Source organism: Lutra lutra, chromosome 17 (assembly GCF_902655055.1).
Source record: "Lutra lutra chromosome 17, mLutLut1.2, whole genome shotgun sequence".
NCBI lineage: Eukaryota > Metazoa > Chordata > Mammalia > Carnivora > Mustelidae > Lutra > Lutra lutra.
Window position 1 is genome coordinate 26008770 of NC_062294.1, and position 14710 is coordinate 26023479.

A 14710-nucleotide genomic window follows, 5' to 3' on the forward strand; every position below is an offset into this window, starting at 1 on the left:
GAGAGGTTAGGGCTTTGGCTTAAGGGAATGCTGTGGCTGGTTTGATCTATGTAGAGCCCCAAAACTTTCTCCGTACCAGCAAGGAGACTCTTCTCCTTTCTTATCATTTGTATGTTCTTTGGAGTACCACTTAATTTCCTTTAAGAATTTTTTTCTTTGCATTTACACCTTGGCTAACATAGGCACAAGAGGACTAGCTTTTGACCTGTTTCAACTTTAAACATGCCTTCCTCAACTGACCTTAATCATTTCTTTCTTTTGATTTCTAGTGAGAGGTGTTTGACTCTTCAACACTTAGGAGGCCATTGTAGGGTAATTAGTTGGTCTCATTTCAGTATTGCTGTGTCTCAGGTAAAAGATGGCAGTTTGGGGAACAGCCAGTTGGTGGAGTAGACAGAACACACAAGATATTTATTACGTTTGCCCTTGTATATGGGCGTAGTTCATGGTGCCCTGAAACAATTCTAATAGTAACATCCAAGGTCACTGATCACAGATGACCATAAGAAGTATAATGGGAAAATTTGAAATACTGTGAGAATTACCAAAACGTGACAGACAAGAAGTTAGCAAATGCTTCTGTAGAAATGGCACTGTAAACAGTTGCCATAAACCTTCAATTCAGTAAACAAAAAACATTACCTGCAAAGTACAATGAAATGGGATATGGCTAGTATCTCACTAGAGAGGTACCATCAGATTACTATAGTAAAGTTATTTAGAGTAGTTCTTGGCATAGTTATACCACCAGGTGGATATAGTGTTGGCTTCATTGTTTATATATTACTTTAAATATTTAGAGAATACGTTTTTAATAATTTAGATTTGCTTGATAATTATGTAAAATTTTTGTTCCCAAAGTTATCTGTAAAACTTTTATTCAAGAAGTGTTTTAGTCTTCCTAGAAATGTGGTTTTTGGTTGTTATTTTGTTCTTTTTTTTTTTTTTTTTTTTTTTTTAAGGTGGGCTCCATGCCCACCCACTGTGGGGCTTGAACTCAACTCCCTGAGATCAAGAGTAGTGTGCTCCACCAACTGAGCCAATCAGGCACCCATTACTGGAAATATATTATATATTGAAATGGATTCAAGTAAACTCAAAATATTTCATAGAAACCCAAAGTTATTCATACAGATAGGGTAATAAAAACCAAAATCAGTATTTTTTAAAAGTTAAAATTGTTTAACAAGTATGGTAAATGGTGCATATGAAGATGCTTCATTACCTCTGTAGAGTGTATTACAGTCTAAAACTGTGAATTATTGTAAGGTAGAGTTACTGCCTTCAATTTAAATTTCAAAAATCTGATACTTATTTTTGAAGTGGGGGAGGGACTCTCATGACCCTGAGATGATGACTTGAACTTAACTGACTGAGCTACAGGTGCCCTAAAATTAATTGGTACTTCGTAGTTGTGTAGTATCTTGGTTTTTTTTTTTAACCTTTGAGATAATCTGTTAGGTTTTATATTTTTCTTTATAAAGTCTTTTAGAGCTTTTGTGTGAAAATCTATATCCATACACACACACACACACACACACATATATATGTATGTATATATATATATATAATCTGCTTTTTGGAGCTATGTTGCAGGCATAAATCATCAGGTAACTGCTGGTTTATCAACATTCCACCCAAAGAAGGGTTTAACAAGTATTAATAGGGATTTTTGTTGTTTTTTACTATGGAAGTTAGTTGATTACCTCGTAAGATTAATCATTACCATTTGTGGACAACATTATTAGGATTTTCTTATAATGAGCTAAAAATCAATGTTTGAGGCTCTTTCTCTGTATAAGACTATTTCATGTAATTACCTTTCACACAGTTAAGTCTTTTTTCTCATGTGTTCTCTAGGGCAAATAGTGCCCCATTTTTCTAACCATTTCACATGGTTTTCTGAATCTCTACCATTGTAATTGCACTGTTTGTTAATGTTCCTCTTAATATGTGATTCTAGATGAGAATTTGTTACTCTGGCTACAGATCAGATCATTATAGAAGTATTGTAGTTTGCTTTTGATACAGTTAGTTTATTTTCAGTGTAGCCTAAAGGTTTTCATTATCAGATTGTAATGTACTTATCTAAAACTTTGAATTATTTTACTGGTCTCCCCTGTCCAGTGGGTGGAATGGTTTAAATTTTAAGTGAAAATGCATAGGACTTGATCTTGTGGGAGCAATGAAATCTTATTTCAACATCTTTGTAATCTAAGATCATGCTTTTAAGTTTCAGGGAAAACAAAACAAAAAGTTTTCTTCTAATGAAGGGGCAGCGTGGTATCACTGAATGAACATTCTGTTTACCTACCAGTTACAAAACATATCTTCGGATCATGCCACTATCCTGCAACTTATATGTGACATTTGTTAGTCATTGCAACCTTGATTTTCTAAATGGAATCTTTATCTGTAATAATGTGGTATTGTTTTGTCTGTCCTTCCTAGGGTTGTTGGTAAGATTGAGTGGCTGTAAAAGAAATTGTAAAATTATATAATATTGTAGAAGTCAATGGAAGGATGAGAAGGGACAGTCAAAAGATTCTGTTTATTGTAGTTAAAAATTTAAACATTTTTTTTGTTTTTTAAAGATTTTATTTATTTATTTATTTGAGAAAATGAGAGTATGAGCCGGGAGGGGCAGAGGAGGAAGGGAGAAAGAATCTGAACAGACTTCCACAACCCTGTGATCATGACCCAAGCTGAAACCAAGAGCCTGAGGCTTAACTGACTGAGCTAGCCAGGCGCCCCTGTTTTGTGTGTTTTGTTTTGTTTTTTGGCTTTTAACAGTCTAGCGGAATATCTCTTCCATTTTTAGATTGGTATAATAGCGCATAAGTTGGTAGGTTCCTTAACCATGATCTAGACTCTTGAACTTGACTCCCTCTGACTTTTTTTGTTACTAAATGCATTTGCATACTATTTACTTTTTTTTCTTTTAAGATTTTATTTATTTGACAGAAATCACAAGTTGACAGAGAGGCAGGCAGATAGAGAGGGGGAAGCAGGCTTGCCGCTGAGCAGAGAGCCCAATGCGGGGCTTGATCTCAGGACCCTGGGATCATGACCTGAGCTGAAGGCAGAGGCTTTAACCTACTGAGCCACCCAGGCGCCCCTGCATACTATTTACTTTTTGCCTGAAATGATCTTTCCTCAAGCTCTACCTGTGGTTGTTGTCACCTCAGTATTTTAAGTCTCAGCTTATATGTTACATCTTTAGGGAAGGCCTTTCTGAGGCACCACTCCCCCCTCCTATCCATGTCACATAACCCTGTTTTGTTTTTTCCTATGACAGTATTATCAGAAATTCTTCATACTTTTTTCCCCTGTGAGATCATACTTCATGAGAGCTATAGAGCCCATTGGTCTCTTCTACTGCTACATTTGCTGTACCTTGCATAGTATCTAGTATGTGGTCAAATATTTTTAAGCCAGATAATCTCTTTTTTCTTCCAAAAGGTTTCATTTATTTGTTTGACAGAGAGATAGCAAGCACACGCCTGCAAACAGAGCGCCAGGGAGAGGGAGAAGCAGGATCCCTGCTGAGCAGAGACCCCCTACGTGGGCTCGATCCCAGGACCCTGGGATTATGATCTGAGCCAAAGGCAGAGGCTTAATAGACTGAGCCACCCAGGCGCCCCAAAGCCAAGTATTCTTGTTCATTTTAGGGAGAGGTCCATTTCGTGGTTGGATCATAAGTAGTTTTATTCCTGATTAATTTGAATTGCCTCTTTAAGATGTTTTTAGCATTCTAGGGGATATGAAAAAAAAATAATCTCTGCTTTTATAGGACTTAAGGAACTGTAAGAGCCCATAGAACCAATACATTGTGAATAGGTTCACAGTAATTTTTTTGAGATGCAGAGGTTCTTATTTGATTTTATTGATTTTTAATTTTAAATGTCTGTGGGACAGTGTAAAAATTAATTTAACTTATTTAACTCCCTGTGTTTTGGGGGTGGGAAAAACTGAAACTGAAATAAGTTAATTTAACCAAGTACCACAGAATTACGATTCAGTGGAAAGCATATAGGCTCTGAAGTTGGACTATGAATTCTGATTTCTCAGCTCATTCACTATGGGATTTAAGGCTCATATAATCTGATGCAAGTGTTCATCTCTTCATCTATAAAATTGCAGTAAATTTTGACAGAGTTGTTGAAGATAAAACCAAGGAATCTCAGTACCATACTTAGCCTAAAGTGTAAGAAAATATTACTTGTAATATCTTTTTTTTTTTTTAAGATTTTATTTATTTATTTGACAGAGATCACAAGTAGGCAGAGAAGCAGGCAGAGAGAGATAGGAGGAAGCAGACTCTCTGCTGAGCAGAGAGCCCGATGCGGGGCTCGATCCCAGGACCCTGGAATCATGACCTGAGCTGAAGGCAGAGGCCCTAACTCACTGAGCCACCCAGGCGCCCCTACTTGTAATATCTTTAAAAAGCATTTGATAAATGATTATTCTGTACTTATTGTGTGCTAATAAGCTCTTTTCTAGGTGTGAAGAAGTGAGCACCACAGCACAAATTCTGTGCTCTTGTGCAACTTAGTCTAGTGAGGGACATAGAAAATAAACAGAAATTATCAGGTGGCCATAAGCTCTATGGGGAAAAGTAAAGCAGGATAAAGGTGTGATGGTGGGGCTGGTCATGTAGCTATGAAAGGAATGGAGAGAACAGCCCATATGTAGACGCCTAAAACTTTAAATTAGAATAGCAAGTACCAACATTGGTAAATTTGAGAAACAGCAAGAAACTAATGGAGCTTAGGGGCAGCATCTAAAGATCTAAAGTACTGAAGTCAGACTTTATTTTTTTTTATTTTTTTAAGTAAGCTCTATGCCCAATGTGGAGCCCAGTGCGAGGCTTGAACCCAAAACCCTGAGATCGAGACCTGAGCTGAGATCGGGGCGGCATGCTTGACCCAGTGAGCCCACCCGGTGTCCCCACACTGGTTTATTTAAGTCGTTGCCTTGTTGTCTATTTTAAGGAGTTAAGTTGTGTTAGAGTGATTTATAATGCATAGAAGAACTGAAACTCTAATAAATACAGTTTGTTACAGAATTGTTGCCTTACAACTTAAAAAAAAAGTTCTCTATTCTTATTACATGTCATTTTTGCTACTTTGTGTTTTGGTTTAGATACTGACCAAAGTGCACACCATTATTTATATGGACTAATTAATTTATTCTATTTTTCCTGTCCGTGACTGTAGGAAACATTTAAAAAACAATTATAAAATATTGGCACCTCCATTTTATTAATTCCTATAACTCTTAATCAGAATGAACAATTAATGTAATTTGGGATTTTGCATAGAGACTTTTTAAAAAAATTCTCCTTAATGGTGACTATAAATTTATATTTTTGGTCTTTATAGATTGTGAATCGGCACGGTCCTGAGGCAGACAGGCATTTATTACGCTGCCTATTTTCACATGTGGATTTCAGTGGCGATGGTAAAAGCAGTGGCAAAGATTTTCATCAGGTATTGGGGCTTAACAGAATTTATGTTTACTTAGATTTAATTGTTCAGTGAATTGCCTCTTGGGCATTGTGTAGCAAACAACACCTACAAGTCATCCAGAGATCATCTTAGCTGACTGAATGAATGAAAGGTGTTGGGACTTGTCCTTTTTTTGTCCTTCCCCTCTCCTGCCTGGCTGCAGACCATTAGTAGCTACCTAGGTCTGGCTTAGATTGCTGGGGATCAGAGCTGCCTGTGGGAAACAGGAATGGGGGAAGTCCTGCTTGACAAGTAAGGCAGAGAGGGGATCTCTTGTTCTAGATAGAATTTCTTTGGTTTGATTTTCAATCTGGTAATGGTTTGTCATTATATTGTTCCTTATAGTTATCTGTCAAGGGAAACTATTTTGTAAAGGTGTTGATGTTTAACTTGTTGCTAGTAGACTGTAAGTAGTTTAAATGGGATTTTTAAAGAGCTAATTTTGATAAGGTATGGAAACAATATACAGTATTGGATTACACTTTAATGTTCTGAGTACCTCTGCGTCTGTGAAGAAGATGAATGTTAGTGCTAATGAAGATTCACTTTTTATTTTTAAAGACTCAGTTTCTGATTCAGGAGTGTGCGTCGCTGATTACAAAGCCAAATTTTATCTCGACGCTGTCCTATGCCATTGATAATCCATTGCACTATCAGAAGGTTGGTATTGCTTTTATCTTAGTAGTCTTAAGAATGTGACTTTCTAAAAAGGCTTTAAACCTTGATCTCATAGTGATCTGTCTTAATTTAAAAATTTCAGTGGTTTGCGGTTTTTTAATTTTCTAGCAAAATCAAGACAGTTTGATAATAAGTAGAGACTAAAACCAGATCATGTGAAGTCTTAAGATTTTCATTTCGCAGTTCTAGGACATAGGGTATTGTTTCTGACAAGACTACAGAATTCTTTCACTCCTGTGTAGTACCATGATTGAGTGAATAGATATTTTTTATAAAACTTCTTGAAAATCATTAAGTTCTTTCTTCTTTTTAAGTTCTTCTTGTTTTAAAATAAAGTTTGGTTTATTTCAGAGTTTAAAGCCTGCACCCCACTTATTTGCCCAGCTGAGTAAAGTTCTCAAGTTAAGCAAAGTACAAGAGGTAAGTGATTTAAGAAGAGAGATAGGCAAAATTGGAATTAGAACAGTTACATGACTCTTTGAACAACCTAATCCCTATTGTTTCAGGTAATTTTTGGCCTTGCCCTCTTGAATTCTTCCAGCTCAGATCTCAGAGGTTTTGGTAAGTTACTTTTTTCTTAAAGATCCTGTAGTGAAATTATTTCTTTAAAATCCATGAGTTTTTGAATCCTGAAGCTTCATAGCTTAGACTTAGTAAAATAATCTAAGATTATTTTCTTTTAGTTTGTCTTAAACATGAGCGGGTGAGGGGTGAGTTGGTGAATGAAGATGATGGTCATCTGTGTTCTGATGTGAGTTTTCACCTGTTGTGGTGCAAAAGTAACTTGTGGTTTTTGATTTACCTGACTTCTAGCTGCCCAGTTTATCAAACAGAAGCTTCCTGATCTTCTGCGTTCTTACATTGACGCAGACGTCAGTGGAAATCAAGAAGGTGGCTTCCAAGATATAGCAATAGAGGTCCTACATCTCCTCCTCTCCCATCTCCTCTTTGGGCAGAAGGGAGCCTTTGGAGTTGGACAGGAACAAATAGACGCTTTTCTTAAGACGCTGCGCAGAGGTAAAAGAGTATCTATTGCTTACAGAAGGTGATTTCTTAGGATGAACACAAACACATGACGGAAGGATTTTAGAATACACATGAAGACCATGATTTACTTTTTTTTTAAGAGAGAATTTTGTAATTTCATATATGAAAGTGATTAAAGCCCCATAGGAAAGGTATAAAATGAACATAACTTCAATAATCTTGTCCTATAGTTAACAATCTCGGTTAAGACTTGGTATGTTTCATGTAGTCTTTTTTTTCTCCTTTAAGGTGATGGAGACTACATTGTTGTGACATACTCTTTTTACTTAGAAAAAATTGGTCATTATTGATACGCCCACTTTAGCTCTTGGACTATTTGAATTGCTCTGCTAAGATAACTCCTGGTCCTGTTGTTGTTGTTCTTTTCTCTGATTTTTGTTTTGTGGGGCTGAGTAGTCTTTAAAACAAATCTTTGATTATCTTGATTATACACTAACCACTATTCATTTTCACTGTTACTTAAAAAAATCTTTTAAAAGATAGATTTATTTATTTGAGAGAAAAAGAGAAAATGCACACCAGCTGGGGGAAAGGGTAGAGGGAGAGGGAGAAAAGAAGCAGACTCCCCACTGAGTGCCCAGCTCAGTCCCAGGACTCTGAGGCCATGACCTGACCTGAAAGTAAGAGTTGTATACTTAACTGACTGAGCTACCAAAGTGCCCCTTAATTTAAAATATTTTTAAAGTATGCTTATCTATTTAAGTAGTCTCTGTACCCCATGAGAGGCTTGAACTCACAACCCTGAGATCAAGAATCCCATGCTGCATCAATTGATCTAGACAGGTGCTCCCTATATAGTTGAATTTAATTAAAAAATTTTTTTAACAACTATTTTTTTTTTTTTTTAAGATTTTATTTATTTATTTGTCAGAGCAGAGGCAAGGGGAGAAGCAGGCTCCCCCGCTGAGCAAGGAGCTGGATGCAGGACTGGATCCCAGGATCCTGGGATCATGACCTGAGCTGAAGGCAGCCACTTAACTGACAGACACCCAGGCGTCAGTTTAATTTTAAACTGCATTAACTGATAAGAAATTTTCTTCCTGAAATTGACAGTGATATTCTAATTATCTCTGATATCTTTTTTGTATGGAAACTAATAGTCCTACTGTGAAAATTTGAAGTAATATTTAGGATGTGACTTGGTCACTAGGTGTTGTATTAGGATCCTAATACAAAACTTAAAAATATATACCCAAGCAAAAACATCCATATTGTGGAATTGGTGTTAAGGTCCTAACTTGAACTAGCTGGATTGGAAAAAAACTTTGAAAATGAACTTGTGGAAGATTCAGGTTTGGGGGCTTTTAGAAAGAGTAAATGAGGATAGTTTGTTTGTAATCAGTATAGCAGTTGTAATCTTCTTTTGTCCTTCAGATTTTCCCCAGGAACGCTGTCCCGTGGTGCTTGCACCACTTTTATACCCTGAAAAACGGGACATTCTAATGGACAGGATCCTGCCTGATTCTGGAGGGGTAGCCAAAACCATGATGGAGAGCTCCTTGGCTGATTTTATGCAGGAAGTAGGCTATGGCTTTTGTGCAAGGTTGGTATAAAACGTACTGAACTTCTGATTACTCTTGTGCCAGATATGATGTAATAATTCTTTAAGGCGAGTTCCTAAGATTAATGTGCCCTCATCTTTGCCTCTGAGTTTTGCTTCCGAATTTAATCTTCCACACACAGGCATACCTCATTTTGTACGCTTCACTTTGTTGTGCTTCACAGATACTGCAGTTTTTCCCCAAACTGAAGTTTGTGGCAACCTGTGTACAGCAGGTCTGTTGCCACCATTTTCTCAATAGGATTTGCTTATTAGTTTGTGTCTTTGTGTCACATTCTGACATTTCTCACAGTATTTCAAACTTTTTCATTACTATATTTGTTAATGGTGGTTTGTCATCAGTGATTACAACTCAGTGAAAGCTCAGATGATAGCTAGCAATTTTTATCAAAAGAGTATTTTTTAATTCAGGTATGTACATTTTATTTAGACGTAATGCTGTTGCACATGCAGTAGACCTGCAGTATAGTGTAAACACAACTTATACCGGGAAGTGAATAAGTTCATTTGACTTGATCTATTAATGGTTGTCTAGAGCTAAACCCACAAAATCTCCCAGGTATGCCTGTATTAATTTTTATATATATATGTATATGTGTGTGTGTGTGTGTGTGTATTCTGGTGGCTAAATTTTTATCACTTTCTCCTCCCCTAGTTTCTCAAATTTAGAAATCAGAGGTTCCTAGTCTAGTTGCGGATAGACAATTCTAGCTTTTATGGGAGAGAGAGCATTGAGGCAAGGCTTCATGGAAATTTTATCCTACTTGATGTGTTTCTCTTTTCTCTTCCCTCGCTGTACCTTCAAATCCCCACTGTTACCTTCATTTTCTCCAGTTTCCTTTTCTTGTTTAACAAAGCTGCCGCTTCAGTGTTTTTGTCTCTTGCTAGGGACACCAAAGGAAATACTTTCAGCCTTTTACTACTATTATTACTGTGATAAAGTGGATTGTCAGTATTTTTTTGTAGATTTTTTTTTTTTTTTTTTTTTTTTTTTTGAGAGAGAGAAAGAGAAAGAGAGAGCATGAGAGGGAAGAAGGTCAGAGGGAGAAACAGACTCCCAGTGGAGCCGGGAGCTTGATGTGGGACTCGATCCCGGGAGTCCGGGATCATGACCTGAGCTGAAGGCAGTTGCCTAACCAACTGAGCCACCTAGGCGCCAGACTCAGTATTTTCTTGAGAGTTAATTAAGGGTATTACTATGTTCTGTTTTGACTTTGACTTTTTAATGTTTTTCAAACTTCAACAGAAACCAAATTTCCATTTATTTTTGAAAATATATTTGTTGGGTGTGACTATGTGCCTGGCATAAAACTTTTATTAAACTTCAAGGAGCAAAGTAGAAGAGTTAGGATACATTTTCAAGGGTTTGTGCATATCAAAATAATCAAACTCACCTCAAGTTTCAGCATTTTATCTTATATTTAAAAAAAATTTTATATATATATATATAAATATATATATATATATATATATATATATATATATATATATTTATGGCTGGGGGAGGGCCAGAGGGAGAAGGAGAGAGAGAATCTTGATTTCCACACTGGGCTCTATGTCATGACCCTGAGATCATATTGTGAGCTGAAATCAGGAGTCTGTAGTTAACCAACTGAGCCACCTAGGTATGCCCTAAGTATCAGTATTATAAACTTGATTCTATTGAAGATGGAGGAAATTAATGTTGCTTTTGTGAAGGATAATCCTTACTCCTGGCTTATATTTTCTTCCATTGATCTTTTAAACCTTTTCCATTTTCCTATTTTCTTTCCGTTTTATTGAGAAATAATTGATACAGATATACATCACTGTACAAGTTCAAGCATATAGCATGATGGTGTGATTTACATATATGGCTTGATCTACATATATTGGAAAATGATTACCACAGTTAGATTCAGCTAGTTCCTATCTCCATATAGATACAGTGAGAAGGAAAAGTTTTCCTATTTTCTTAGTTAAGTAGGTACTTTTTATATTTCTAGCTGTATAAAATAACATGGAATAAAGTCATACTAGGAAAAGTCCAAGGATTTCACTCAGGGCTTTTGCATATTAACATTTCTTAACCTTTGTATTGAAGGTGGAAGCGTTTTCCTGAGGTTTAATTTCTGTTTCAGTATTGAAGAATGTCGCAATATAATCATGCAGTTTGGTGTTCGGGAGGTCACAGCTGCCCAGGTTGCCAGGGTTTTGGGGATGATGGCTCGAACTCATTCAGGATTGACAGATGGAATTCCATTACAGGTAAATATAGGAATCAGCTGTTTTACAGTGTGAATTAATATCCTGTCCTCTTTATTTTCTTTATTAAATTACAGTATGATTGATCTGCCAACCAGAGCTGAACACATTAAGTAGTTGGGTTTGTTTAATTCAAATTTTACTTGTACAGAGTATCTCTGCTCCTGGCAGTGGGATCTGGAGTGATGGAAAAGATAAAAGTGATGGAGCACAGGCACACACATGGAATGTAGAAGTCTTGATTGATGTTCTCAAAGAACTGGTGAGTACATGTAATCATGATTTTATATTCATGATGTTAATATGATAGAGCCCAAAGAAAGCAGATTTTATTTTATTTTTTAAAGATTTTATTTATTTATTTGACAGAGATCACAAGTAGGCAGAGAGAGAGGAAGGGAAGCAGGCTCCTGCAGAGCAGAGAGCTCGATGCGGGACTTGATACCAGGACCCTGGGATCATGACCTGAGCTGAAGGCAGGGGCTTTAACCCACTGAGCCACCCAGGCGCCCCAAGAAAGCAAATTTTAATAAATAAAATGCTTAGCTGAATGAGAGCAGCAGTGTTTTGGGGTTTCCCAACTTCATTGGCTCCAAAGTAATGAACTTTACAAAGTGATTATCTTTTGGAGATAGTTCATAATCACATACCTGTTTTGTTCATTAGGAGTTGTTGCTGTTCAATTCTGAGTGACACTGCTGAGGAGTTTGGTGGAGTCCTGGTGTGTAGTTATTTTGAAGAAACAAATTTAGTGCAAAGTAGTGATTATATAAGGAATTACTGAGAAAGGAGGCCTTCTGAATGTTTTGTGGAAAGTGCAACAAAAATTCTGCTGTCTTGTTCATGGTGGATAAGGATAATAAAATTCATATTTCTCTTACTACTTTAACTTACAGAATATCCACAAACTAAATAATTTGCCCCCAAATAAACAAAGTATCTCTCTTAAAATGTAAAAATGCTTAAGTAAAATATGTAGAAATGAAACCTTGAGAATTGGGAGTGATAAAGTGTAATCAGTGGACGAATAATGGAGTCAGGATGTATGTAATATATCTTCATTCTCATCCATAAAATGTCTAGGAACAATATAATAGCTTTGAAGACTATAGATATAGATACAGATATATCTTTGTAGATAGAGATATATATATATATTTACAACATAATATTCCTTGTAAGGTCTCAGGACATTGATCCTAATTCTCATTTTTAGTTTTTTGTGTTAGTGATTTATAGATATAATTGGGTTACAGCTGTCTATATGACTTTCATGGATTTTTAAATTGTTCTTGATAGGTAGATTTATAGTATTCAGATTTATTCTCCTTTAGTAGTAGGAAAAAATAATGGTTGATCATGGCAGAAAATTTGGAAATGAAAAAAAAATGCCAGTTTTATTACGTATGGATACCACTTTTTTACTTTTAAAGATTTTCTTTATTTAAGGGAGAGCACCTAGCCAGAGTGAGAGAGCACAAGCAGGGCGAGGGCTGGAGGGAGAAGCAGACTCCCCACTTAGCAGGGAGTCCGATTTGGGGCTCCGTCTCAGGACCCTGAGATCATGACCTGGGCAGAAGGCAGACGCTTAAGTACTGAGCCACGCAGGCGCCCCCCAACTTACTGTTTTGATTTTATCCTGTGGTGGTCATGCATAAGTAAAAATACGCTCTTTTCACTCAGTAGTTCCATCATTGTACTTTATTGCCTTACTGAAAATAATCTCTTTTTAAAATTGCAGATAAGGACAGTATTTCATGTTACCAATCCTGTTTGCTGTTTTCAGAGAGTGCAAAAGGCTATAAAATTGAGAGCCTGCACTGTGGGTTTGAACAGTTGAGTTAGTAATCTCTTTTCTTCCTTCTTTTTCTTCTTATATTAGAGTTTTTTTACATACTTTTTGTGGGCAGGGAGCAGAAGACAATTTCATTTTGGGTCAACAATTCGATTTCTCCATTGCCCAGCAAAGATGAGAGGAAGAAACCAAGGGGATTCTTACGTCTTACCAAACTTACCTCTGGATTTACTAAATTGTCTCTATGATAATGCTGTGTAATAATACATTATTGGTTCTGTTCTGTTATAGTCAGTACTTGAAACAAATGTTAGAAAGAAAAGAAAATCTTATTTTCTGAATGTTGTTGTTACCTTAGAGTGAATACTTCTTTTGAAGTTTGTTCTTTGTACCCTTACTTTGTAAAGCAAGCATTGATGTCTTCATGGCTTGCAAGGAGTCGCCTTAGAGCAAAACTAAACTGTCCATGGTGCTTCGAGGATTTTTAAGTGTGCACAGAGTGTGCACAGCCTTTTTCTTTTCAAGCATAAAATAAACTTAGTACTTTCTGCAGAGTGTTTGGTAAATTATCTTCTATAAACTTGCTTCCTTTGCTTTATGGTTTTTTTTTTTCCTAAGATTTTTATTTATTTGAGAGGGAAAGAGAATGAGAGAGAGCGAGCATGAGAGGGGGAAGGTCAGAGGGCGAAGCATACCCCTTGCTGAGCAGGGAACCCAATGCAGGACTCGATCCTGGGACTCTAGGATCGTGACCTGAGCTGAAGGCAGTCGTTCAACCAACTGATTCACCCTGGCGCCCTGCTTTATGTTTTCTTAAGGAGTCTTATACTGCTTTTTTGAATACCTTTTCATAGAACATTTTTTTAATGGCATTTTCAGTCATTTTGACATAAAGAATTTAGACCACTTTTCCTGATGCATACTTGGTATACTTTCTAGGGGAGATCTTTAGTTAATTAAGAATGGTATTGGGAGGTTCAGTCTGGGTGCCTGGGTGGTTCAGTGTGTTAAGGATGGATTTGATTTTGACTTAGGTCGTGATCTTGGGCTTGGAGAATGAGCCCTGTGTCAGGCTCTATGCTCAGCGTGGAGTCTGCTTGAGATTCTCTGTCTCCCTTTCCCTCTGCCCTTACCCCACACTTGAGTGCATGTGTTCTCTATCTCTCTCAGTAAGTCAGATCTTATAAAAAAATGGTATTTGGGATAATTGACTTATTTTTGCAACTTTGTTCCAAGGTAGTAGAATCTTGAGTGTAAAAACAGAGAGACATTAATTGAGGAATTTTGCCAAACTGGGATGGGATTGTTTGTTGGACTAAGTTACCCACTTCTATTGGTTGTAAGTATGTCATGAACTAAAAGGTTGGAGTGCCTTGCTAGTAGAACCAATTTATTTTAAATATTAAGAATTGTTTTTCTACGTCTTTATAAATTCCAGGTTATGATTATTTTGAGTTTATAATTAGAACATTTTTATTTCCAATTCAGTTTGGCTCTTTGGGTAAAGCATAGAAATGTGTATACTTTTTGTTCATTAGGTTTCAAAATGTTTTTGTTTTAGAACCCGAGTTTGAATTTCAAGGAAGTAACTTATGAACTGGACCATCCTGGATTTCAAATTCGTGACAGTAAAGGACTTCATAATGTGGTTTATGGCATTCAGCGGGGTCTGGGTATGGAAGTGTTCCCAGTAGACCTCATATATAGACCTTGGAAACATGCAGAAGGCCAGGTAAGTGATTGGTGTTCAATTGTAGAAGGGGAGGCAAATAATGACTTACTCCTTACGAAGTAGTGTAGTGTCTTCTATACATTGGTTAAAATAATCTTTTAACGTAGAATTTGTTTTGTGCAGTGCAGAATAGTAGAGAACAT

General features: G+C 36.6%; 1 protein-coding gene across 6 annotated transcripts in view; it reads left to right on the plus strand.

The window, feature by feature from the left end:
• CNOT1 (CCR4-NOT transcription complex subunit 1) overlaps positions 1-14710 on the plus strand; it is a 112085-nt gene that overhangs the window by 38576 nt on the left and 58799 nt on the right. For all 6 annotated transcript variants that reach the window (XM_047711349.1, XM_047711352.1, XM_047711351.1 and 3 more), the window contains exons 3-11: positions 5385-5492; positions 6072-6170; positions 6540-6608; positions 6695-6749; positions 7002-7205; positions 8610-8778; positions 10917-11043; positions 11192-11302; positions 14397-14567. In XM_047711349.1, the coding sequence (XP_047567305.1) occupies positions 5385-5492; positions 6072-6170; positions 6540-6608; positions 6695-6749; positions 7002-7205; positions 8610-8778; positions 10917-11043; positions 11192-11302; positions 14397-14567 (1113 nt within the window). The remainder of the gene's footprint in view (positions 1-5384; positions 5493-6071; positions 6171-6539; positions 6609-6694; positions 6750-7001; positions 7206-8609; positions 8779-10916; positions 11044-11191; positions 11303-14396; positions 14568-14710) is intronic.